Source organism: Penicillium malachiteum (genome assembly GCF_028827825.1).
Source record: "Penicillium malachiteum strain IBT 17515 chromosome Unknown utg000005l:1.0-9002435.0:326005.0-9005861.0, whole genome shotgun sequence".
In the NCBI taxonomy this organism is placed as follows: Eukaryota; Fungi; Ascomycota; class Eurotiomycetes; order Eurotiales; family Aspergillaceae; genus Penicillium; species Penicillium malachiteum.
In genome coordinates, this window is record NW_026643099.1 from 8,328,203 (window position 1) to 8,353,277 (window position 25,075).

The 25,075-nt window shown below is 46.3% G+C and overlaps 7 protein-coding genes across 7 annotated transcripts; 3 read left to right on the top strand and 4 right to left on the bottom strand.

The window, feature by feature from the left end:
• Positions 1–157: 157 nt before the first annotated feature.
• N7483_013104 (ankyrin repeat domain-containing protein) lies at positions 158–1,678 on the bottom strand (the record flags this gene model as incomplete). Its single annotated transcript, XM_057096531.1, has 1 exon — positions 158–1,678. One exon carries the CDS (start codon positions 1,676–1,678, stop codon positions 158–160), a length of 1,521 nt encoding a protein of 506 aa, XP_056942502.1.
• A 1,421-nt stretch (positions 1,679–3,099) lies between these two features.
• On the top strand, positions 3,100–6,521 carry N7483_013105 (Ran GTPase-binding protein LOS1; the record flags this gene model as incomplete). Its single annotated transcript, XM_057096532.1, has 5 exons — positions 3,100–3,111; positions 3,268–4,837; positions 4,892–5,917; positions 5,983–6,437; positions 6,495–6,521. The coding sequence occupies 5 exons, from the start codon at positions 3,100–3,102 to the stop codon at positions 6,519–6,521; spliced, it is 3,090 nt and encodes a 1,029-aa protein (XP_056942503.1).
• A 584-nt stretch (positions 6,522–7,105) lies between these two features.
• N7483_013106 (S-formylglutathione hydrolase) lies at positions 7,106–8,206 on the bottom strand (the record flags this gene model as incomplete). Its single annotated transcript, XM_057096533.1, has 4 exons — positions 7,106–7,291; positions 7,372–7,566; positions 7,640–7,860; positions 7,951–8,206. 4 exons carry the CDS (start codon positions 8,204–8,206, stop codon positions 7,106–7,108), a joined length of 858 nt encoding a protein of 285 aa, XP_056942504.1.
• A 5,396-nt stretch (positions 8,207–13,602) lies between these two features.
• On the top strand, positions 13,603–14,152 carry N7483_013107 (uncharacterized protein; the record flags this gene model as incomplete). Its single annotated transcript, XM_057096534.1, has 2 exons — positions 13,603–13,776; positions 14,021–14,152. 2 exons carry the CDS (start codon positions 13,603–13,605, stop codon positions 14,150–14,152), a joined length of 306 nt encoding a protein of 101 aa, XP_056942505.1.
• A 114-nt stretch (positions 14,153–14,266) lies between these two features.
• N7483_013108 (Peptidase C50 separase) lies at positions 14,267–20,543 on the bottom strand (the record flags this gene model as incomplete). Its single annotated transcript, XM_057096535.1, has 2 exons — positions 14,267–15,870; positions 15,896–20,543. The coding sequence occupies 2 exons, from the start codon at positions 20,541–20,543 to the stop codon at positions 14,267–14,269; spliced, it is 6,252 nt and encodes a 2,083-aa protein (XP_056942506.1).
• A 283-nt stretch (positions 20,544–20,826) lies between these two features.
• N7483_013109 (DUF5321 domain-containing protein) lies at positions 20,827–21,526 on the top strand (the record flags this gene model as incomplete). Its single annotated transcript, XM_057096536.1, has 2 exons — positions 20,827–21,268; positions 21,330–21,526. Coding segments are annotated over 2 exons (639 nt in total), but the record flags the coding sequence as incomplete, so codon positions are not given.
• A 933-nt stretch (positions 21,527–22,459) lies between these two features.
• Positions 22,460–24,735, bottom strand: N7483_013110 (citrin; the record flags this gene model as incomplete). The annotated part of the gene is made up of 4 exons (XM_057096537.1): positions 22,460–23,010; positions 23,066–23,228; positions 23,288–24,469; positions 24,559–24,735. 4 exons carry the CDS (start codon positions 24,733–24,735, stop codon positions 22,460–22,462), a joined length of 2,073 nt encoding a protein of 690 aa, XP_056942508.1.
• Between the last annotated feature and the right edge of the window lie 340 nt (positions 24,736–25,075).

Consider the following 25,075-nt stretch of genomic DNA (forward strand, 5'->3'; position numbering starts at 1 on the left):
CGAGTCTTTGTATGCAAGTACCTACGGGTTTACCTATGGGGTTACCTGGAGGGGAAGGAAGGCTACTAGTAGCTGCTACTACCCGAGTAGTAAAAGAAAAGAGGCCTATTGCACATTCTCTTGATACTATTCAAAGGGAGAAAAAGAACAATTTTGATCAAATCAAGCGCTTGCGTACGGAGCTTGATAGCCACATCCTCTTAGGCCATCTTCTCTTCTCAACCCGATTCAGGGCACCCTTTCCCACACCTCCTGCTTCGAGGACTCCTTGCATTTTCGTGTGGCCTTTCGAGGTTTGCCTTCGACGACGGTATTGAGGCCACCTCGCCCAGATGTACGCTGTCCAACCCAGTTGATCTTCCCTGTCAAAATCCACTCGGTCTCTGAAACCCATCAAGGAGTCGGCAAGAGATAAATTGTTATCTCGTGCTGCAATCATCAACGGAGTGAGGCCATCTGTATTTGTTACATTGGGATCAGCACCGAGACGGATCAACCCTGCGACCATTGCATCAGATCTATGGATAACAGCTTGAATGATAGGACAGTGGCCATAAGGGTCTTGTAAATCGAAGATGGAGTCCCCGAGAACGGAATGCAGTCTTTGGAATAGGTCGAGGTCTTTCTTTCGAATGATTTCGAATATTGGAACCTCTCCTTTATCATTGCGCATCACAAAGATCAAGGGGTTAGTCCGTATGAGAAAATCGCAGAATTCGTCCTTTTTCGCCATAGCCATCCTTATCGGGGTTTGGGATCGGCAATTGGACTGTTGAGCCATTTCAGGAAATCGTTCGAAGAGATACTGGCTCCAGTGAAAATGTCCTCTGTCCACTGCAATGTGTAAGGCATTGTTCCCTAACCGATCCACTTCAATGTGCACGGGCAGTAAGGCATTGTTCTCAAGACTATCAACTTGATCCAAATTCTCAAGACGGGTAATGCGATCCCGATGATGCCACAGGCGAGTGAGCCTTTCCATTGAGAAATCTTTCATCCACCTAAGGAAAATTGGCATTTGCCGACTGGACTCTGTATACCAGCAGAAAGTGAGATCAACACGTTCATCTTCGATCAAAAGATCAAAAAGCTTGAAAAACCTAGAGCTATACGCAGCTCGTAGCAGAATTTTCCCTTTTCGAGGAAAGTTTGGATCAACGTTGTGTCTCAATAGAAGCTTCATCGCGTGAAGGGATTTATTATCAAAGGCTTCCCAGAGTGCAGCCGAGGCCGTTTCAACATCCATTCCTTCGTGCGATACCAAGGCCTCCATCATCGACTCACTTTCGGCCCACGTCATGAACTGAAGCGGAGTCTTGTTCATCATCGAAGTCTCTCGGATGTTGAGCTTGAGGTCTGGCTTTGTCAAAAGCAGCTCGACAGTTCTCTTGTCCAGTTTCATGAGGGCAGCGCAGATTGGGGTTTCGTAATCTGGTCTGAGCCGCTCGTTGACATCGAGATGCATATGAATCACGCGCTCCAGGAGATCTGGTCGGCTGTTCTTTACAGCATACTGGAAGGCGTCCTGTCGATAGCGCCATAGGGTGTGATGGGCCAGAACTGGGTAGAGTGAGCGGGTTGTCTTAAGGAAAGCCAAGAGATCCTTCTTCTGGTCCAGGTGATCGGCGATGCAGAGGGCAATATCGGAAGGAATGTTGTTAAGAGAGATCGTGTCCATCGCTACCTTTGAATGGTAGTTGAACTTGAAGAAGCTGAGCGAGGGTAAGTGTATGAAGTTGAGAGATAGTATGGAATGGGGATAGAAATGAAGAAAGGGGGGGATAGAGAAGAGAAAGGTGAAGGTGTATTAAATATCTAGAAGTTTGCTATTGATTCTAGTGGATTATGCAAATAGTATGTAGTGAACTTGAAGCCTAAGAAATCATAAAAAGGGGATATACAAACTTGATTAGATAACTTTAAAGTCCCTAGGTAAACATAGCAGTTTCAGATTTCACTCTTAACTTAAATACAGAGAGCTAAAGTGAGAGATATCTAAAGTAGGGACTAGTATAAGAAAATCTAATATCAGCATGAGTTCAAGTTTACTTATTCTTTTTCTGCCAGCCATATAGCTCACTGGTTGATCTATCGAAATACGGAGCAGCTTGATACGGAGCGGCTTCCAGATCTCCTCGTCCTTGAGTTGATTGCAAGCTTTGACAACTTGGTTATCCGATGATGTTGTTGTGTCATGGGACTTGTTGCTTGTAACCCGTGGCTTCCGAGGCTTCGCCTGATATGTTGAGCGTTTTGGATTTAATGGGCATATAGCCTCATGGCGTGTGAGGCCTCCATGGACTGCGAGAATTTCCCACAGAATCGGCATTATAGCTTTTTTTGTTTCTTGTTGTCCATACAGAATTCTCTGTCCACAGATGCCATGTGTTTGATTAGTATTCCCCACGAATCGATTTCAAAGAATCGTCTAGGGTTTTCCATATATATGCGAAACACCATGGTCACTCCTTCAAGTTGACAAAACTCTGAGAAAATATGATTGACGTCGAAGGGGTTGGTGGTTAACCCTTCCCAGGTGAAGTATACATGCCCAGGTGTGTAGTATCTATACCCAATATGGCACGTGCCCCAGACTGAGTCATAATGAACAAAGACACCACCTGGGCATGTATAATAACTTCTAAGGTTCCCCTGTAAGATCCAATTAGTCTGATCAAAAGAAAGTACAAAATCATCATCACTTGAAATTCAAGGATTTATACCTCCTCAGATCTCTGATTTCAAGATAACTCTGGGGTAATGAAGATGACATAATGCCGTACAAAGTTTTGGGCAAAAAAGTCATGACTAAAGCTTCCTGTTTAGGATACTGGTAGTGTGGGATTTCAAAGAATTTCAATAAGCAGAACTTCTTCTTTCTCTGATCTCATTAACTCCCTGCAAATATCAATCTCTTTTGTATTTTGTACACCTTCTCTCGACACTTAGCGAGGGCGGAGCCAGGCACGGGAATCTGATTACCTGACCATGGAAGTGCTCCTCCACCGAAAACAATTTTGAACCCAACACACACCCACCCCCTCGTTTCGTGTCACTCCTCCTGTTCAACACTCTGAAAGGGATTCTGGCTGGTCGAAGATGGCAGACCAGGTGAGTCTTATCCTTTCACCCTTGGAAAATTCGGACCTTTATTTGAAGGGGAAAAAATCATCATAGCCCCTCCCCCACTGCCCCAAGTCCAACCCCTCCACCTCCGAGGGGTCACCCCAAGTCCGTACCGAGTCATTGACTTATATCTTCCTCCAGGTAGCAAATGCCATTCAGATCGCCTGGAACCCTTCGTCCGACCATGCCCTGAAGGCGCAAGCTTTCGACTATTTGAACCAACTCCGCTCCGATCCCTCCGGATGGCAGATCTGCCTAGGCCTCTTCACCGAAACTCCTCAACAACCCGAGGTCGTGCGACATGTGAGCTTGGAAATCGTTAATAGCGCAGCTCAGGCTGGCTTGATCGATTTTGCCTCACTGGTGGTTGTGCGGGATGGCTTGCTCGCCTACCTGCGCCAGGTCTACGGGCCCAACGGGACTGCTACCCCCGATGCGGCATATATCCAGAACAAAATTGCACAGACTGTTACCTTCCTCTTCTCCGCTCTTTACGCCAATGGTTGGGAATCATGTATCGACGATCTCCTAGGTCTTACCTACAAGTCCTCGACTAGCACGACTCGTGACAACCCTCTGGGAATTATCTTCTACTTGCGTGTGGTGAACTCGATTCATGAGGAAATTGGTGATGTGCTGGTTTCTCGGTCTCGGGGTGAACAAGACAAGGCAAACTCACTAAAGGACCTGATTCGTGAGCGGGATATGCAGAAGATTGCAAACTCGTGGCAGGAGATTCTCTCAGGATGGTGCGACAGCGATGACACGATTGTGGAGGCGTGTCTGAGGGCAGTTGGTAGCTGGGTTAGCTGGATCGACATTGGACTTGTAGTCAACCAATCTATGCTGGATCTTCTGTTCCAGCAGCTTGGACGGGCCGAAAAGCAGGAGCTGAGAGATGGCGAGCAGCGTGTTCGTGATGCGGCGGTGGATGTCTTCACGGAAATCATTGGCAAGAAGATGAAGCCGTCAGATAAAATTGAAATGATCATGTTCCTCAATCTGAATACGATCATAACACAGCTCTCCAACAGCCCGCCACTTCGCGAAGCTCGTTTCACCTCCAAGTATGACACGGATTTGGCAGAGACCGTGGCGAAGCTCGTCAACATCACGGTGATGGACATTGTTCGGGTGTTGGAAACTGACACAGGTCCGGTCAAGGAGAAAGCGGATGATCTCCTAATGGTCTTTCTCCCCCATATCCTTCGCTTCTTCTCCGATGAATACGACGAAGTCTGCTCTACTGTGATCCCCTCTGTCAATGACATGCTTACCTACATCCGAAAGTTGTCCAAGTCCAACCCTGCTTTCGAAGAACGGAACAAGACCATCCTCCTACCAGTGCTGAAGGCTATCGTCGCCAAGATGCGATACGATGAGACCTCAAACTGGGGCGACGAAGATGAGCAGACAGATGAAGCTGAGTTCCAGGAACTGCGCAAAAGACTTGGTGTCCTCCAGCAGATTATCGCGACTGCTGATGAACAATTGTACATTGATGCCATTTCGGAGCTTGTTGGTACTACTTTTGAGAATCTGCGAGTCTCAGGAGGTCGGATTGATTGGCGTGATCTGGACCTGGCTCTGCATGAGATGTTTTTGTTTGGCGATATTGCAGTTACCCGTGGTGGCCTTTATCAGAAGAATACCCCGACCGGCCCTGCATCAATTCGTCTCATAGAGATGATGCTTCGCATGGTGGAATGCGGTCAGTTTCCGTCCCATAAAAATTGTCAAAGCGAAATACTAATTTACAATGTAGACATCCGATCGTTCACCCATCCTGCAACACAGCTTCAGTACATGGAGATTTGCGTTCGCTACAGCACCTTTTTCCACCACCACACACACCTTATCCCCGGAGTTCTACAGAGCTTCTTACAGCTGGTGCATCATCCCGTTCGCAAAGTCAAGACCCGTTCTTGGTACCTTTTCCAGCGCTTTGTGAAGCAGCTACGAACACTCGTTGGCAATGTGGCCCACGACGTGGTGGAGGCTTTGAGGGACTTGTTGGTTATTCAGGCTGAGCTGCCATCTGAGGGTGAAGATGGCGATGAGATGTCCTCAGAGGACCACGAGGGCTCTGCGGATGCTGTATTCACCAGCCAGCTGTACCTCTTCGAGGCAGTTGGAATAATTTGCTCTACTCACGGTGTCCCTGCCGATCAACAAGTTCTGTACGCTCAGTCAGTGATGAATCCGATCTTTGTGGACATGGAACGACATCTAGAAGCCGCCAAATCCAATGATGAGCGGGCCCTATTGCAAATCCACCATGACATTATGGCTCTAGGAACTCTTGCCCGAGGTTTCTCTGATTGGATACCTGGCTCTAGCGCCCCAAATGCCCTACCAGCCCCAGAGGTCTCGGAGGCTTTCTCCCAGGTAGGCGAGGCAACTCTGGTTTCACTTGAGTCGCTCAAGAATTCTTTCAACATCCGTACCGCCGCTCGATTCGCCTTTTCGCGCCTCATTGGTGTTCTGGGAGCACGCATTTTGCCCCAGCTTCCTCGATGGATTGATGGTCTCTTAACGCAAACTTCTTCACGCGATGAAATGGCCTTGTTCCTGCGTCTTCTTGACCAAGTCATTTTTGGATTCAAGAGCGAAATATATTCTATCCTTGACACACTTTTGACCCCATTCCTGCAAAGGGTGTTCTCCGGCATCGCAGATCCCACCACCGGGACTGACGATGAGATTCAGCTTAACGAGCTCAAGCGTGAGTATTTGAATTTCTTGCTAGCTGTCCTGAACAATGACTTGGGGGCTGTCATCATTAGTGAGAGTGAGTTTCTTCCTTTCCCGTCTTGGGCTTACTTGTAATCTTGATTCAATACTAATACAGAGCAGGAAATCAACCCCTCTTTGAAACGGTCATCACCACTATTGAGCATTTCGCGAAGGACATTGAAGACTTCACCACCGCCAAAATGGCATTCTCAGTGCTCTCTAAAATGGGTAGCTCTTGGGGAGGACCAGATGTCGCCCCCGGCGCTACCAATGGAACCTCACCAAACCAGACCACGCTGCCTGGATTCGGTGGATTCATGATCTCCCGCTTGTCGCCCCTGTGTTGGGCACTCCCCATGACACCCTCTTTCAACTCCAAAGATGCCCAGGCCAAGCAGGTTCTTGCTGAGGCAGGTGGCCTCCAGCGCACCATTTATATGAAGACGGGTGTGGAATATGCAGAGTACCTGCGGAACCAAGAGCTGCCTGGCATGGGCATGGGAGGAGATCTTATTGAGGAATTCTTGACGGCATTGAGTCAGCTTGATATGAAGGGATTCCGGCAATTCTTCCCGGTATGAGAACGATCCCATTTCATTCTACAGCTGTGTTTTTACTGACTTGTTTATTAGTCCTTCATTCAGCGACTCAGCGCATGAGCATTCCTCGACGACCATTTATTTTGATTATGCTTTTTCTAGATTCCCCCACACCATATTTCCCCTTTCACAGGAACGAGGTGATGTCACCCCTCGGCGCCAATGATGTGCATTCTATCAGTCGATTGAACTCATGTCATCTATGTTTCATATGTGTCTCCGCATCCTCTCCTCCATGGATACCACCTTATGCATTTATATGTCATTCAAAAAGAACAACAAGAAAAAAAGAACTGGATAAAGCTAGGAAGCAAAATTATTGTTCCTTCTGAAATTTCTGAAAGTACATGTAGTCCTAATTCTCACGAGTAATTTAACCGGCCTGACAGTGTATAATCAAAGCCTTCAAGTTGGAAGTTTAGCTCCATGGCACTTCGTAATGGTCTCATTCCAATTTTATCTAATATCTCTCCCGACTGAACAATTTTCATCATATCACAGACCTAATCATATCCTGCTGCTCACTTGAGCAAGAACACAATCAGAATCTATTTCCTTAACCAATCAATCTTACTTCAAATTCGAGAAATAAAGAAGGGAAAATCCATCTATAATTCCGACAGAGAAAAGAAAAAGGAAACACACTATGCAAAGAGATACTTGGCCGCATGCTCGACATGATCATCCGCGAAAGTCGCCATGGTAAAGTAAGAATGGTCGTAATCAGGTTGGTAGCGGATGTTCAAACCATCAACGCCTGCTTCCTTAGCGGCAGCGGCGAAGTTCTCGGGAAGGAGTTGGCCCTGCTTGTAGAAGTTGTCGCCAGTGCCCTGTTAAGAGTATATCAATGTTAGAAGACCGATTCCCATGCTGAAGATAATTTGAAAGAGTTGGTGTGATGAACACATACCACGTCAATCAGGATATCCACTGGACCACTAGTCCACTCCTTAATAAGTTCTGTAGCGTCATGCTCCTTCCACTTGGCTTGTTGCTCATCTCCAAAGTAACCCTTGAACGCCTTTTGACCCCAGGGGCAGTTGATAGGGTTGGTGATAGGGGCGAATGCCGAAACGGACTTGTACTTTCCAGGGTTGCGAAGGAACTAGACTAGTTAGCTAAGATGACCAAGACCAGTATCGCAGCATAACAAACTGATCGAGATTAGAAACACCTACCAGTGTGAGAGCACCATGTCCACCCATACTGTGACCAGTAATACTAACTCGGCTAGCATCCAGCTGCGGGAAAGCAGCGAAGACAGTTTGGGGGAGCTCCTCAGTGACGTAGCTATACATGTTGTAACCCTGGTCATAAGGAGCCTTAGTAGCATCGACGTAGAAGCCAGCACCAGAGCCAAAGTCATAAGCGTCGTTTTCGCCTTCAATGTTCAGGCCACCTGAGATCACATCAATTAACACTTGAAACTTTGTCTTTTTCATACACGCGTAACCACGCGTGCTTCAGGTTCAGATGGAGAGTGACGTACGAGGGCTAGTATCAGGGTAAAGCACCGCAACACCCTTCTTGCTAGCAGCATGCTGGAAGAAACCCTTCTCCGAGCAGTTATCAGCGGTACAGGTTAAACCAGACAGGTAGATCAACACAGGAACCTTCTGGTTCTGGCTCTGCGGGGGCAGATAGAGGTTGAAGGACATTTCGCAGCGGGTGGTTGTGGCATTGTGACTGAGCTTAAGCAGCTTACCGCCAAAGGAGGCGATGGTAGCCTTTGTTGTGACGGACATGATGGATGGATTGAAATCGATTAAAGGGAGAGATTTGGGAGATCAAGTCGTTCGGGAGGAAATTGACGTTTTTTTACGTTACGTTGCGGGGTTGTCCCGCATGAGGGGGATCCCACTCTTACAACTTACTCCACTCCAGTGCTATCAGCGGATTTCATGCCTCTTTTGAGATGTAATATATCCGAGTCAGTATAAAATAATTGTTTCAAGTTCAAATATTTCCTGTAGTATCTGCCGTTTCCATATATTCATATGATATGCATCATATGCTGATCTGCCATCGTCATATACTAGATATTCTCCACAATAGGACCCTTCCAGTAATGCCGAGCTTGTAAAAAATAACAAGCCAATATGAAAACAATTATGAAAGTACATGTCACAGTTGAGATTGATAGTAGGTTCTGTGAGTGCCATGGATAGCTAGCGAAAACGAATATAATGACGGTGTAACAAACAGAACAGAAGTTGATCAAGATACCCCAAAATCCAGGAGCTCTGAAGGGACTCCACACAAGCTTTGCTCCAGGTGCATTGATTCTCGTATCATCTGTTGATCCATATGGAAGAATTTTACCCTTGCATCGACGGTATAAGAGGAGGGTTCCAATAATTATATATGATATGCACCACAATGGAGTCACTGCGTTGGTGAGCTTAGACCAAACAGAAGAAAAAGCTCCAATTTGAATAAGATTTATCAAAATTGATATAACAACCACAAGAGTTGTTGGATTCATAGGTAGATCATTTGAAGAAACCTAGCAACATTGAACAGGGTTAAATAAGTCACTTAGATTATAAAATCTGGATGAAAAGAGATATTTTTACCAACCTTCTTCCAAATACGCCATCCGGGAATTCCTTGGTCTCTGGATAAAGACCATATTTGACGAGACGCAGGACCTATACAGGCTAGGAGTGTACCCATAAAGGGAAGAATAAATATGCAGCACATTATCACAGTTGCTGTGCGGGACCTCGTCGTTTCATAAAAGAGCACCTCTCGTGAGTACGTGTGACCAGTTGAGATCTCATTAACGGTCTGCTTATTGAAAAGTAGAACTATAGCCATGGCAAAACCTAAAATTCCATCAATCAATATTGACAGAATCATTGTAGGACCCAATATCGTTGCAGCCTTTTCGGCCTCTTCAGCAAGCTATGTAGTATCAATATCAGGCTCAAACTTGAAGGCACTTGAGGAATATCCAGATGTCCACAAGAATAGAGGTTAATCTTACATGTACGGCACAGTCCCCTCCCACAAAAGACCACTATAGGTTAAAGCTCCAGAAAACCAGGCCAAGCCCGGTGTTGGAAACTTGAATGTTTTGGAGTTCGGAACGGGTCTGAAAATCTCGTGTCCCTTTCTATGCTCAGGCATAAAAGTCAACGGGATCAGTATACCGAAGAACCCTAGAATATGGAAAATGAAGGCCAAGACCTCAAGTTGAGGCAGCATTCGGCTATCTATAATATTGAGAATATAGGCAAGGGCAAGAATTCCCACCTCAATAAGGTATCTTTGCCATATCTGAGGGTCATAAGTTGAGAGCTGGGAAAATTCGATTATGTTCTGTATCAGCGCTGCGAGAAGTTCACAGTATTCACAAACGAGTATCTGCCACGAAATAGCAGTTGTGCACACTAATATTAAACTTAGAAAGACCTGTCCAGCGACTCAAATGCAGTGATCATGATGAAATCTTCAGGGGTTTCCAAAGCAGTCACTCTCAATCACAGGGCTAATCACATACCTATTATATAACTCAAAAGTCTCATATATTTGACAGGGGAGAGCATTGCACACCAGTGATACTGCCCAGCTGATATTGGTGCCCTGATTTTTCAACTTGTATTAGCTATGTTAACCTTGAAAATAGTCACAAAGATATGAATAAACTTATTCAAGTTGATATTCAAACGTTTTTTGGGAGAATACATTAAAGCCAGCTCCCCCAAGATGATAATAGTGCACAGTGATCCTATTCATAAAAAGATATAGGAAGAGGGGAAGACTGCTGGGCCACTTAATTTATCATTTAGCTAGGCCGACAATTCAATTTTCTTTTCCATAGATTTGGTGAATATGGACGTACATTATTATTAACAGGTCAAAGTTCCTAAGGAAGAAAAAGATCAACTGATGCCCACAGTGGAATCGCCAACTAAAATCATGCACATGTGGAAGAATCGGTGTCAACTTACATCACTATCACTTCCCAGGTAACAAGGACTATACAGTTTAACCCCACAAGGGAATTGGCGTCAAAGCTCCGCTGTATGAACACAAGTTAAAAAGCAATATTTCAAACAGAATCTATTTTCATATATGAATAATACCTGAAGTGACGGACTCTTTCCTAGCCGTCGTAGTTGGAAGTCATCTTGATTTCGAACAGTTTGGCCCGCATTATCTTCAGGAATCTCAAGAGTGAGGCGATTGACAGGTGCATTGTTCATCTCATAACTCTCCCTGTCCCTTGAGTCTGGAATGGAACATGGGTCCGACATGAAAGATTTTCGAATGAGTACAGTGGTCGAAAGTCCTATGTAGTATGATGTGCACTCAAAGTCGAACTGATAGTGGGCTAGCCCAACGCGTATAAGATCCTCGGTGTGGTTGGGAAAAGTGATAAGCAAAAGATCACAAGAGTTTTGAAAGTCTACACGAAATACTATATGCGTACCGTTACTTCAATGTCAAGCACTTGAGTGGACAACTTGAATCAAGCGTCCAGTTTTAGTTGCACAGAGTATTCAGCTCTGAACTTGAAACCATTCAGAATTTCAATTTGCACGGTGCATGTGTGGCATGTTTGTAACATTTCAAATGTTCTAGGGCTAGGTAGAACAATTCAAATGTTGAAGCAATCAATGCTACAATCTCATAAGCTTAGATCTGAATTCGGCCGGACGAGACTGTAAGTGATCTTTCAAATGTTACCTAGGTAGTACTATAAAATACTAGTACTAAGAGAGCTTGCACATGTGGAGGCGTTAGTCTTATATCGACTAAAATCAATGAGCTCCGCTGCACAGTATCCGTTCAAATGTTCAGGATCTCTTGTATTACTTTTTCCTGACGGCCGTGTGGCCTACCCGGGCGTTGATCTAGTATGTACGCGAATATATCAAATTGATCGCATAGGGATTTGTCTCAAAGTTCACCTATACTACCAAATTACTATGCTAGTCTTAATTAACGCCTTATGTAGGAGAATCAGACCAGGATCATATTTTTTAGCTGATCTCAGCTTGTAAACTCAACTATAACTCAAATTTACGTTACAATCAAGACTGATATGATGCCCTAGAAGTTAGGATCCCCCTTTAGTCCAATCGAATCGGAAGATATTCGTTTTAACATTTGAACTTAGTTCCACTGATTTCAAGGTCTATGTCGCTTTTTCAAATCAGAATTTGACTCTCTCTAATCTACTTAACATTGTCAAGGATCTGAGTCTTAAATGAATCAATTTTAAACTCAATCGGTGTTAAAGTCCCCTATCGCAGTCTGATTTTACTGCATTTCATCCATTCCCCTTTACATATAAGGACTCTTATCCAAATTTAGCTTCTTTATCCTCCACATTCAAGATGGGGGATCGCTTCAAGGGTGATGCAATGAGGCCAGCAGTCAATATGATTAGCTAGTTCTTAGTGGTGTTCAATATTCTAGCTGTGTGTGTGCAAGAGTTGGAGCGAAATTTCGATTGTTTCACAAAATGAAGATTGATGATTTCATCATCATCGCATCAATGGTATAGCTGACAGGCATTAGACTTCAGGTGTCATTTCTGACTGATTGAAATTGCCCAGATATTTAGTATCATCCAGTGCATATGTGTTTCTATGGCCATCGGCTCTGGCTATGGCAACCATTCTCACAACATCAGTGACACTGAATTCTTTGTCATAATGAAGGTTACCATACGTTCTAATCCATTGCTGCCCAGGTGGATTACAAGCTGAGAATATAACTCCCATCACATAGTACCTGTATTCGGGATACATAGTCTTCATTGCAAGTCTCTGTCTCTCCAAATTATCGCTAATCATGTTTATCCGAAACCTGACCTTAATTCCCGAGCATCGTCGCTTCGCTATAGTGGTCGGTACTGCAACCATTATATGGACTATTGTTGCGCTGTTAGGCGCAATCTTTGGTGCTGTTTTCCACTGTGGAATATCTCGGACATGGGTTCTTTGTGATGTGAAATGTTATAATCTGGTGAGTATTGAGATACATGAGCTTCAAGTGCTCAAGTTGGGAACAACGTATGCGATGAGAACTAATACATTAGATGCTCTAATTTAGGAAGCCTGGCGCTACTTCATATGCATATCCAACATCGTGACTGACGCCCTCATAGTCGCTCAAGGCTTAATGATAGCCTTGTAAATCCAGGCTAATTTGAAGAAGCGTGCGCTTGTAGCCACTGTTTTTTTCTACAAGAATACTGTATGATTTAATTGTCAATTTGAACCTATAAGAGACTGTTAACTGAAATTAGTAATTATAGGATGACCGGTGGCATAATTGCTGAGCTCATCTTTGTAACTCGCGCCGTTAACTCTGTTGACCCTCCATATCATTTCTGTCCTGTCACAATTCTACACAACTTAGTTCAATGTTTGAGCATTGTCACAGCTTGTCAGGGTCAACTAAAGCCTTTTATTACTTGGATGGAGCCAAAGAGATATCGAGTCCACGATGACACTCATCAACATGAAACTCTAACTTCTGACTCATCACTGGTCCCAAGACAGCATACATTGACGTAGATGGGATATCTTTGTTTATAGAAAATCAAGTCCTTACCCGTGGACGGTGAATTTATCTACGCATATGTGTTCTACTGTTGTTTTATCTCTATATGATGAAAGAAATGTCATAAAATACTAGTAGGTATACTACCTAGGTAGTATCGAGGACATCTGAACGGTGAGTGTAATATGAGAGCTCTGTGACCAGTTGACTGTATATCTCTCATATGAGTTCTAGCCTGAAGTAACGTAGAGTTCATTATCTACCCAAGTGATGCATATGTGAAGTTCAAGTGAGGAACAAGTGAGAAATAAGCTACGTACAGGTGACGTGATCAGGTGCTACCATGTAGGTAACTGCCAGTGTTCATGTACTGCTTTCCCCTCCATTTTCAACCTCTTCATCCTATTTACATCGCCAGTTCCTTCCAGCATACCCAATACAAACGGAAAATGGGTTTGATTGGAGTAATCAGCTGATACGATTTCCTTTACATAGTTCAGTGGATCTTTCGCCTCCGTCTCAGCTCCTGAACTAGGTGCCATTGCAATCAAATCAGCTTTGAGCAAGTCAAATATTCCCATTGAAAAGATCAGTGATGTGTATATGGGAAATGTACTACATGTTCAGAGATGCGTCGCCCATACCATATATCCTCCAGCCCGAGGAACGAATCGAGAACCTCAAGGATTTTCTGGAAACCGATTTTGGCGAACTACAGCGAGTGAATGTCGAAGCTCTCATTCGCCTATATGAGAGTGGTGAGCTTGGACCACGCAAACAGACTGATCCCCCGGTCTTTCTTGTAGACGGTAAAATCGTTGAGAAGGGACCCCTGGGAATATGACACCTACCCCAATGATGCCGTGAGATGGTGTGAGGTCTGTTCAATGTCCATCAACCTATTATCCAAACAGTTATTCTAATAATATCCCAAGACGTTCCAGCATTACCAGGTCTCTGAACAGGTGGTGCTGCAAGATGGACAACATAATATTCAGCAGACCCTTCATCAGATCATTTGGCAGACTGATTAACAGACCGTTCAGCCAATCGTTCAGCAGACCACTCAACAGGGTATTCAGAAAACCATTGAGCAGGCCATTCAACAAGCTGTTTCCCAGGCTGTTTTACAGCCCAAGCAGAGGTTAAAGACTCGGATCTCTGAGTAGTATGTTTCACCCTTAGTATAATTCTGATTTGGCTGTTTTAGTTGCTTCATGAATTAAAATGTTCTTGTCATTATCGTCATTAAACTTCCACCTCCAACCCAATATAAAAAAAGTCTATGCCAAAAACACAGGAACTCCATAAACAACAGGCGCCGCTCCATTCAAATACTTCAACACACAAGAACCACGAGCACTCGCAATCGCAGTATCCAAACCAACATCATTATTGGATTGCTTTCCCTTGAATAATCCCCAGGTATCAAAAGTAGAAGATGCAAAACGATCAATGTCCTTATCAGTAACATCCCACAATGTAGCCACGAGCGCAGGACTTCCCGCATGGAGATAGTTCATAGGCGTTCCATAGGGCTCATATTCACCAGCCTCGGTCAAGGTTCCACTGCTACATCCCATCAGGAATGTGACGCTGCATTTGGATAATCGCTTGATTGTACGCCCGCGAATATACTGGGCACCACTGCCATGGCCGAAATACAGGAATAGATCCTTTGATTCGAGACAGTCGCGGAATTCGTCTTCTGTTGGCTCGCGGTTCGTGACTCCTTTCCAGGACTTTAATCCTGACAGATCTTCTTCGAAGGTGGCTTGTGTGGTTCGGAGATCGCCGGTAGGATTCAGAAGGTAAGAGCCTGAGGCACGGTCGATAACTGCACCGGAACGAGATTCAGGGAATTGAAGGACTCGTTCGCGGAGACATTGTAGAGATGGGACTCGGGAAACAGGGTACCCTTGGAGACAAGGGAGAGATTCCCAGGGGAATAAGTGCAGAGCCTTGTCGAGTACCAGAATGGTATGACTCGGTGAACGGGAGGCCAGTTCCTCGCGTGCAGCTTCGTGATAGCCTCGCAATGCATCGAGGGTGTCGACAACCATCATGTCAAAGTCGATCTCATCATATGCGTTCCGCTCGCCTTGGAATTGGAGGATATCAACAACAAAGTAGAGAAGATCCATGAGTGTATCTTCAGGCTCCTCGGACTGCTCGAGATCTCGGAGACCGACAAACAGTTCGATCACGTTTCGATGGAGAGTAAGACGAGGCGAAGAAGAGGAAGAGGATGCCTTCCCACCTTTTTGACGTGAGGGGAGATGCTTATCCAGGATACCTTGAAATGCACTGGCAAAACGAGCCAAGGCAGTAGTATCCCGTGCAAGCGGCGAAAACACACCTCGGAACCCTCCAAACCAGATGTTCTCGATATTCTGGAGGAGACTTTCCAGTCGATTATCCAAGCTCTCGCGGGTTTTCCACCACTCTCGCTTCATTTTCTTGTCAATCTGGGCTTTAGCAGCATGCGAACTCTCATTGGCCAGCTTGATCACATCTTGCATCTCTTCCTTCCCATCCTCAAAGGTGAATTGCTCTTCTTCATCATCATCGGAGTTTCCTCTCCGAAGGGGTAGACGGAGTAAAAATGGAGAACGATTCTTCTGTAGTCGGGAAACCACAAACTCGGTATTGTCAGCGCTCAGAGATAGAGACAGCACATTCCAATTCTCGGGCAAAATATCAACATAATTCTCAGCAAAGCTGGAGCAGAGAGTTTCGTCAATTCCGATGGTTGAAGCAGAAGGATTGGGCCAGAGAAGGGGATCAGAAAAGTCGGATAGTTGTCGATCGAAATCAATAGCTAGTCGTTCGCGAGCGAATGCTCCAACACGACCAATTTCTACTTCAATATTAGACAGGTGATGGTCTGGGGAGAAAGAGTTACAACGTACCATTCATGTTCGCAGGTGACTGAGCCCAGGTTGCAGGGCCTGGAGTAGTAGCATGCGATAGCATAGAGATCCGACTCATCAAGCGAGAGGCCGCATGACTCTCCAAGGTAGAACCAAGTACAGTGACATCAGTAAAGACACTAGTCAGGCACTCATTTGCTCTGGAAAGCATTATAGAGAAATCTTCGCTGGCTTTTTGAGCCTTGGAGCGAGTTCCTCTTGTCGGGGCTCTTGCTCTCTTCGTAGCAGCAGGCTTCGCAACTGGTGGACTCAACTCATCTCCTCCTTTGCTTGGTGACTTAAGACACGGTAAAGAGATAGTGGATTCGGGGAGGACACAGTAGACTGCGTGACTTGCAAATTGACGGATTGCCTCGGCTAAAAGATGTTCGCTTTCACCAATTTCAAGCGAGACTTTGCTTTCTCTAGCTGTCGCGAATTGACGTGCCTCGGCAAGTGTACGCGCAGATCGCTCATAATCACGGAGCGCGCGTAAGCAGTCGGCTTGCTGGCGGAGTACATCACTCTTCAGTCGTAGCAAAGAATTCGACTGCACTTCAGGCAGAGGGACTTTGGGTGTCGAGGCCTTCTTAGCAGTCGCTGTAGCCGAGCTAGTTGCACGAGTGCGTCGTGTGGTAGTACTCGTCGCAGTGGTCGCAGTGGTTGTTGAGGGTGTTCGACGACTGCTCCGCACTTGCAACTTTTCCATCTTCGCTTCAAGGAGTGCAACATTCGGAGCCTCTGAGATGCTAGCAGCATCAGAAGATTTCACAGCTGTCACAGCCTTGTCAGCTTCCTGGAGCCAGCGGAGTGCTTTATCATGCTGTCCTTGGACCTTGCACAGAGATGCAAGAGCCATATGCAACGAAACCGTTTCCACGCTAGTCTGAATAAGCTTCGCTGACTCCGATGCTGCAGTGAGAAGCTCTTGTCCATCCTCCACATGGCCTCCAAGGATCCAGTAACAACCGAGCTGTGTCTGCGCTGCTACAAGACGAACATTGGCATCAAGCGTCTTGTCAATCTTCAATGCTTGCTGTCCGTAGTAAATAGCATCCTGGAACAAGCCATGGTGAGCTGACAAGGTGGCAAGGTTTAACAAGCAAGTATGATGCGATCCAAGGTGTGGCCAGAATGGAGCACCTTGAATATAGCTGCCCGAGAGATCTGGAGATGATCCATTTTGAGATAGATCGAGCTTGGCCACACTATCTGCTATGGCTTCAACATCAGAGCTTGCGACAGCAGACAATTGCTTGTCTTGCTTTCGTTGAGCTAGTTTCTCCACCTTTGCCCAGATGCGACAGTTAAGCCTGACAGATAGCTTTGCGAAGAAGAGTGCGTCAGTCATCGATCCCTGAGCAGTGGAAAGACGAGATTGAATGAAGGTGGCGTCTGCAATGAGTCTTTCCCAAGAGATCTTGGACATTACAGACAGATTGGTCATCTCATCTGATTTCTGGCTCTTTTCATACAGGGCTTTAGCTGCCGCAAGAACAGGTGCAGCTTTTTCCACTTCTCCTGTCTCAAGAAGGTACTCCACTCGTGCAAGCTTGTAAGAGATAGTAGCCAGGGAGGAGACCTTGTGTTGGGCAAGATATAGTTCTCCTCGAGAAAGAAGATCGCCGGCCTTCTGACAATGACCCAGTCGACAGTATTGCAGCACCAAACGTGAGAGAATGCTGATCGCATCTGAAAGATCGCCAGTTTGCTGGAGTTCAGCTACTCTGAGAATCAACTCCAAAGCACAGAGCTGGTCTTTCCAAAGACCATGGATTTCTGTGTAGTCAACCAGGGCCTTCAGTTGAAGAACAAAATAGTCTGTATCATTGACACAGAGCAATAATGTTTTCCAGTCAGTGCATTGACGAAGCATGGAGTTCCATGATGCAAGCGTATCTGTGAGCTCGCTGTGGTCCATTTGACCCTTATGGAAGCCAACAATAATGCGCAAGGAGTTGGTGATGTGTTGCGCATATTTCGCCAAGTCGGCATCGTCTCCAAGTTGAATTCCATCATTCAGAGCGTCCGTACTTTCATCCATGAGTCTCTCGAAGAGGCTCTGCTCAAGAGAACCAGGGTGTTCAAGTAAGCAACGAAGAGCGGACAAAAAAACCCGTCCCCGACGTAGAGGGTGGACATAATTAGGGTAGATATAGAGAAGAATTGACACAATGGGCGTCAAAAGTGATCTGAACTCTTCCTCGCTTGAACAGTAATCATGCAAATCAATCAAAATACCCATCTGCCACTCAAGAAGTACACCTCTTTGTTTGGATTCTAGCTCAACGGTGTCGAAGAAGCCGGCTGACTTGGAGCTCTTCCTTCGCAGCTTCATCTTCATAAACGCCGAGAGAACACGACCCAACATAAAAGTAGGACTTTGAGTGTTTTGACTCCCTGAAACAGCGTGGGTCACCGAGCCACTTTCAACTATTTCTTGAAGAGCATTCGATTCGATGTGCTCTGTGATGGACTGTCGGAAAGCCCTCTCAGACTCTGAGTGCATATTGCCTTCCAAGTACAGATGAGCCATTCTCTCAAACTTCAGTGCTGCAAATGCAGTGCTGCGGAGTGATGGTGGGCAACCGGAGATTATTTGAGTAGAATGCTTGAGCAGGGGCAACAGAGTATCATAACTTTGACCAGCCTCCTTCTCTTTGATATAGCGAGACCAGAATAGGTTGGAAAGCTTCACAAGCCCTGTCCCAATGGTTGAAGCATCGGAGCAAGTTTCGTCGGCACTTTCAATACTGGTGAGCAAACGATGGCAGTCTGTCAAAATAGGAAGCATATCATCCCACGGTGGTCTTTGTGACACGATTGATAATTTTCCAACGGCAACAGATGAGTCAATAGCGGCCATGATGATGTTTTTGCATCTATCGACACGCTCTGTAAATAAGTCATGTTCCTTCTCATCACTCTCCTCTGTAGGCGGCCTTCCAACGTAACGCCTCAGAAATCGCAGGAATGCTTGAAGATATTCTCGAATTTGAGATGCCACTTCGTTCTTTTCACTATCCTCATCAAGAGCTTTCGCGATAGTTTCACCAAACCAGGAGAGTGCAAGCTTCTTTAACCGAGCAGCCTCAACGAGAAGTTCATCCAGGTCAGTAGCACTACCTCGAAGTTGTAAACCCAAGGAGGATGTAGCGTCTGATGTTGCTTTCAATGCTCCCTTCAAGTATTTTCCAGAGTTCTTCAAGCCTTGAAATGATACAGAAGCAATTTTGCATTGAACAGTAGCCAACGAGAGACTTTGTGAATTTGACAAAGCTGGAAGAGCCTTCGTGAATAATTTGAGTGATTCGTCCAAGCACCCAGCATCCAAAGCAAGCTGTCCAAGAAGGACCATAATCTTGGCAGTTAGACTCACATCCTTGGACTCGGGGGGTGTCTTCTTGATTTCTGATGTAGAAGCCTGAATTCGTGTGATTGTCTTGAACACAGTTGCAAATTCGGACTTTTCAACTGCTTTGCTGCGATGGGAGAAGCTTCCAAGATATCGGAGAAGAGGATCATGGACTTCTTTGCTTTCATCGCATACGTGACCAGATATCTTCCATCCCAAGCATCGAATCTCTAATGAGAGAAGTTGAAGACCCAGGACAGTGATTGGCTTCAATGCATCCTTGTTCACTGCAGAACCTTCAGCGGATGAGGGCTTTCCAGCACAAAGAGAAAGCACGGTATTCGAAAGGAGCTGAAGCTGAAGAGCAGCTTTATCATCTGATAAGCTTCCGGCCTTCAAAGCAGCCAGAATCATTTGTGCGGGACTACTGGGATCGGAGATCTGTAAGAAGGGACAGAGCTTGAGAATTGTGGAAGCTTTCCGATCCGCAGCAAGAAGTCGCATTGCGTTCGCTTGAAAGGTAACAAGCAGACCGTATGTATCCTGTGCAGCCGAGAGATTCGAGAAGGTCAAGAGATCCGACATCCTCTCCTTTGCGGTTTCGTCGTCCCCGGTATCAGTTGCAGCCGTCGCTTTCTTTCCGGTCTTTTTCATGTCTAGGTGTTGCTGGATTCGTCGTTTGAGCGATCTTAATTCCTTGCTCGCCATCTCGTTTAGTCCCAACGATATCAATTTCCCTGATAGTACGCATACTCCTTGCTCGAGCTGCATATTCAATGTTTCTTTGTTTCCTTGGTCGCTTTTCAGAGTTCTCAATGTTGATAAGGCGAGTCGGGCGCACTCCGCGGCGGAACTGACCCCCGCATCTCCGGAGCCATTGGTCTTTTTTGTGGATGTCGGAGAAGATTTCTCGGTAGTTGTGGTCTGGCGCTTGACAGGAGGGGATTTTAACGCGTCGGTGAGGGTCTTGAGGGTGGTGTTGAATACCTCTGTGGCGAGGAGGAGTTTCTCTTGGGGGTTGAGTAGGGGCGCATCTTGGTCGACGAGAGAATGTAGCGCATCGCCCGTAGAAGCTGTCTTGGTCTTTCGGGTGGTAGTAGCTCTACTTGTTGGCCTTGATGTATCTTTCGTTGACTTTGTACCTCGTCGCACAGGCTTCTCGGGTGCTTTCGATGTTGCGCGGAGGAGGCTTTGGAGGGACAACACAGTGTTATCGGAGCATGTTGTTGTTGACCGGACAGCTAGCTTCACAGCATCAGTCATAGAGCTGGTAGGTAGTACAGTGACTGCCATAGTGCTGTAATTAGGCGAGCAGCCAGCCTGCAGTCGTCGAATTGGGCGAAATTGAGGCTTTGAAAGCTGATATCATCAGAACCCGACGAACTCCCAATCGAACGTGTGTTGTCGCAGCAACAATAATAACACGCTAGTCTAAGTTTGGGTAAAGGCCTTATCGCCTTATCGCCTCAGGCATTCAGGTACTAAGGCATCAAGGCATCAACATAATCTCGGCCAATGCGGGTCTTGTTGCGGCGGATTTTGTTGCGATCTCGCCGCTATCTCATCATTCATAGCCAGAACTATGACTTTCAAAATGAGGGTCTCAGGACTCGGTCGGAGCATCCTCTCCGCATCTACCACATTTCAACTCCCGAACCGATGCTCAGCGTCTAGCCGCCGTTTATACGCCAGCTCACACTCCCTCCCGAAGATCGCAGACACCTCAGTATGGACATCAATGATCCCCAGATTCATTCGGGAGCGCAAATCCGGCCCGTCGAAGAAATCCAAAGAATGGAACCCGGCGACCTTCTACATTGTCATGTTCACTTTGATCGGATCACAAGCTATTCGAATGCTATCACTGAAGAATGGTTATGCGACATATACCCGCAGCGTGGATGCGAAGATTGAATTGTTGAGAGGGGTTATTGAGCGGATCCAGAGCGGCGAGAAGGTTGATGTGGAGAAGTTATTGGGAACGGGGGATGAAGGCAAGGAGCGAGAGTGGGAAGAAGGTACACTATTGACCTACACCTACATCTATTCGTATGTTTTATCTAACATGGGCATCTTCAGTACTGCGCGAAATCGAACAAGAAGATAGTTTATGGCAACAGAGACGGGCTAAGGAATCTCCGAAGGAATCCTCGGAGACGAAGATGGAGTCAGTTCAAAGCTCAGAAGACAAGCAACCAACGGCGCCTGCTACAGCGAGTGTGGATAACGAGTCTGCGACAAAGGCGAAGTCGACTCGAAAATTGAACTTCTTCTAAGCGAAGATGGCCACTATAATTGGAGATTCGAAAGTCGCCTGGCTGCCGTGAACTTGGGCTTTCTCTGAATTGTACACCCAGCTTCGAACAGAGAACGTCTCACTCCAACTGTCATTCCGTCTTCCAATCTCGGGCTTTCTGTCTGAGAGCCGAATTATTGTACAAATATCTGCTGTAAGCATTCTGCCATACAGGGCAGAGAATATTCACTCCACCCGTGATCTCGGTTCTCTTGTTTGATCGCATTGTTGATGCCCATGTGTAAATAGAAGTTTGTCATATGCTAGCGAAAATGTTTTACCATCTATATTTATCTAACGCGGCGCTTGATGTCGAATTGATTTTAAAGCAATTTGGACTTCAAGGAATCTGGAGGTATAGCTTATAGTATTTTCCAAGTACTTGGATGCTCTTCATTGAACAGTAAGAACTTGAAGCTGACTCTATCTGCTCTAATCTACTATACACCTGGACAGTACTTCAAGCCAACAAGACAATATGATCCTGCACATGTGAGGCTTGAAAGATACTAGTAACAGCCTGCAGCCTGCTAGATACAGTGCTGGGATGAAAGTCGGCAAAACCATCATGCAATCAGAAACTTCAAGTTGAACCGCTTCTATAGTTCCCCCAGTGCTTTCTAATCTATGTGCTGTTGTATAATGCACATCAACCATCCAAGAAAATGAGAATAAGAAAAGATCATGCAGAAATTTTGCCCCAACCCATCCATGAGCCCACATTCATAACACAAGTGGATAAATCAAAGTATATCCGGAGGGCGATAAACCCGAGAGACAGCAACAAACACAAATGAAATGGGTCAAATATCTGATGCTAAATGGGGCGCAATAGAAAAAGGAAAAAATGAAAAGATGGCAAGTAAAATGGCAAGCACCAAATGAAAATCATCGCTATGAAATCAAAGACATATCACTGCTTGGACCCCTGCATGATCTTGGGCCAGTTCTCAGGCCGAGGGACCTGCACCCGGCCGATGTTTGGCTCCAGATCCAGGATCAGCTTCAATGCGTTCCTTGATCGGAGGTAAGGAAGAGGAGCAGTGGCACTTGCCAGGCCAACACCTGGTTCCACGTGTCCGGTAGGGGTCTCATCCTCATGAGAGCCAGGCAGAGGAAGCGCCTTCTGCAGGACTTCGTAAGCGGCAAGGGTGAAACCGAATTGTGGTGAAGAACGCAGGATACGAGCTGGGCCACCCTTGAAGAAGGCCTTCAGACCCTCCTCCTTCCAGATGGTGCTAGCACAGTGGCGCAGACCAGTGTACTTGGTATCACCCTTGCGAGCCTCTACTTGCAGACGAGTCTTGATCACATCACAAGGTGTGGTCAAGTAAGCCGCGGGCATACCGGCGATAGCACCGGCAGTCAGAAGTTGTACAACACCGAGCTTGTTAGTGGCGGTTTCACCGAAGAAGTCAGACTTCAAATGAGCGTATGTGGGGAAGTAAATGGCAGAGAATGGAACTGGAATATAGTCAGTTGACTATCACTTGGAGGAGTAGAATATCTTCAATCTTACCATCACGGAGAAGACAAGCGCTGGCTCCCTTGTACAAACCAACGAGACCCAGGTTCTTCACGATCCAGAGAGCGGAACGGCGAGGAGCACCCTCGACGTTCTTTGCAATCTCACCCTGCACTTGCAGACGAATCTTGACGATTTCAAGAGGGTTTGTGAAGACCTAGAACACAATAATCAGTACCTCTCAAGCTATAGGAAGTGTTATCTGCGCTAACTTACCACTTGACAAGCACCAGCAGTACCACCGGCCAAAATCTCATGGGGCAACTTGATGCGCTGGGTGTCCTTATCAGTGAAAGTCCCACGGACCAGATCGTTAACAGTGAGCTTAATGGCCTTCTCTGGGGCCACACCGATCAGCTGTGGGATGACACCAGAGTAAAGACCAGTAAAACCCTCGTTACGGATAACCTTTCTCGCGCAATCGATCGAGTTGTTGTACAGACGCTCACCAGGTCGGTTGGAACGCTGGTTCTGCATACGGGTCTTGACTAGATCAATGGGGTACACCATGAAGGCACCGAAGGCACCCGCGATACTACCCAGAGCAAAGTGGTGCGCCGATTCCAGCACGCCGTGAAGGAAGGACTTGGTCTTGTCAGCGGCCTCCGCAGCAGCCTGGCCAGCCATGGCAACGGGGATACGCCATGAGGCATCAATGACCTTGGCGAAATCCTTCTGTGCAAGACGGCCGGATGGCGCATCCAGACCGGCAAAGTGGAACAGGATATCAGCCTCCATGGGGGTGAAAAGAGAGAAACGGGTCACGCGAGCAGCCTCGTTCAGGAAATCGGAACGAGTGATCTTGCCATCGCTGCTCTTCTTAGTAGCTCCACGGACAACCACATCAATGATGTCCATCTCGCGCATGATGTTCTGGAAAGCACGAACGGTAGCGTAGGAGATCTTGTTGCCGGCGGAGATGTTGCACAAGGAGGGCAGGTTTTCGAGGACATGATCGGACAGCTTGTGCTTGGAGGTCTCGAGAATAATGCGCTGGAAGTCCTCGGGCTCGATGTATCCATCACCATCCTTGTCGAAAACGTGGAAAGCTTGGCGAATGCGCTCGCCCTGCAGGCCACGCAGCATCTGGGAAAACTGGGGGTAGGTCATATCGTGGCGCGTCTTGGTGCGACCTGTGTACAAGGAGGCCCATTCGGAATTCCAATCGAAGGGAATGCTTTCGGCGGTTTTGTTCATGTTGTACAGACCCTGAACGGTATCAAACTTGACGGTACCGGTTCCATCAAGGTCAAACAGGCGAAAGGCAATCTCGTACTCGGCATCGGGCTTCGCGAGGAGGTTCTCGAAGGTCGCCCAGTCGGACAAGTTGAGCTTTCCGGTTCGTCGGCGGTCTGCCACGCTGAACAAGATGCCATATTGGTCGCGCTTGATCTTGTGCTAGAGGGGTAAAGGTAAGTCAGCTGCCTGTCCTGGTCCTTGATCTCTCGGTCATAGTTTGATTGAGGTGGAATGCGACAGGAACTTACGTAGTCCTCGTGTTTAGGAGCAACGGCGTTGATAAAGTCATCTTCGGTCATGAACAGTTCACCATTTTCGTCCTTCTTTGAATAGCGGAGGAAATTGGATCGGGCTTGGTGCGACAATTGGGGCACCTCTGTGCTGCCGACCAATTGCTCCTTGACAGCTTCCTTAATGTTGGTCATTGTGGTACAAAGCAAAGGGTATATTTTTCAAGACAACGCAGCGTGACCCAGACGCGAGAATCCACCGTACACAATGGGGGGAAAGAAGGGAAGAAGGGGAGATCGAGTGGAGAAGGGGAGGGATTGAGTCAAAAAAGGAATGAACTAGCCACCGGGTGAGAATCCATATTTTTTCATTATGCATGACTCGGATTATTCATTCTTCTTTACTTTACTTTACTTTACTTTACTTTACTTTACTTTGCTTTAAATTATTACTAAATTGAATTTGTTTGATCTTAATTTATTGCATTATTCAAATTGATCTTTTTATCTTATATTTTAATTCTTAATTGATCTA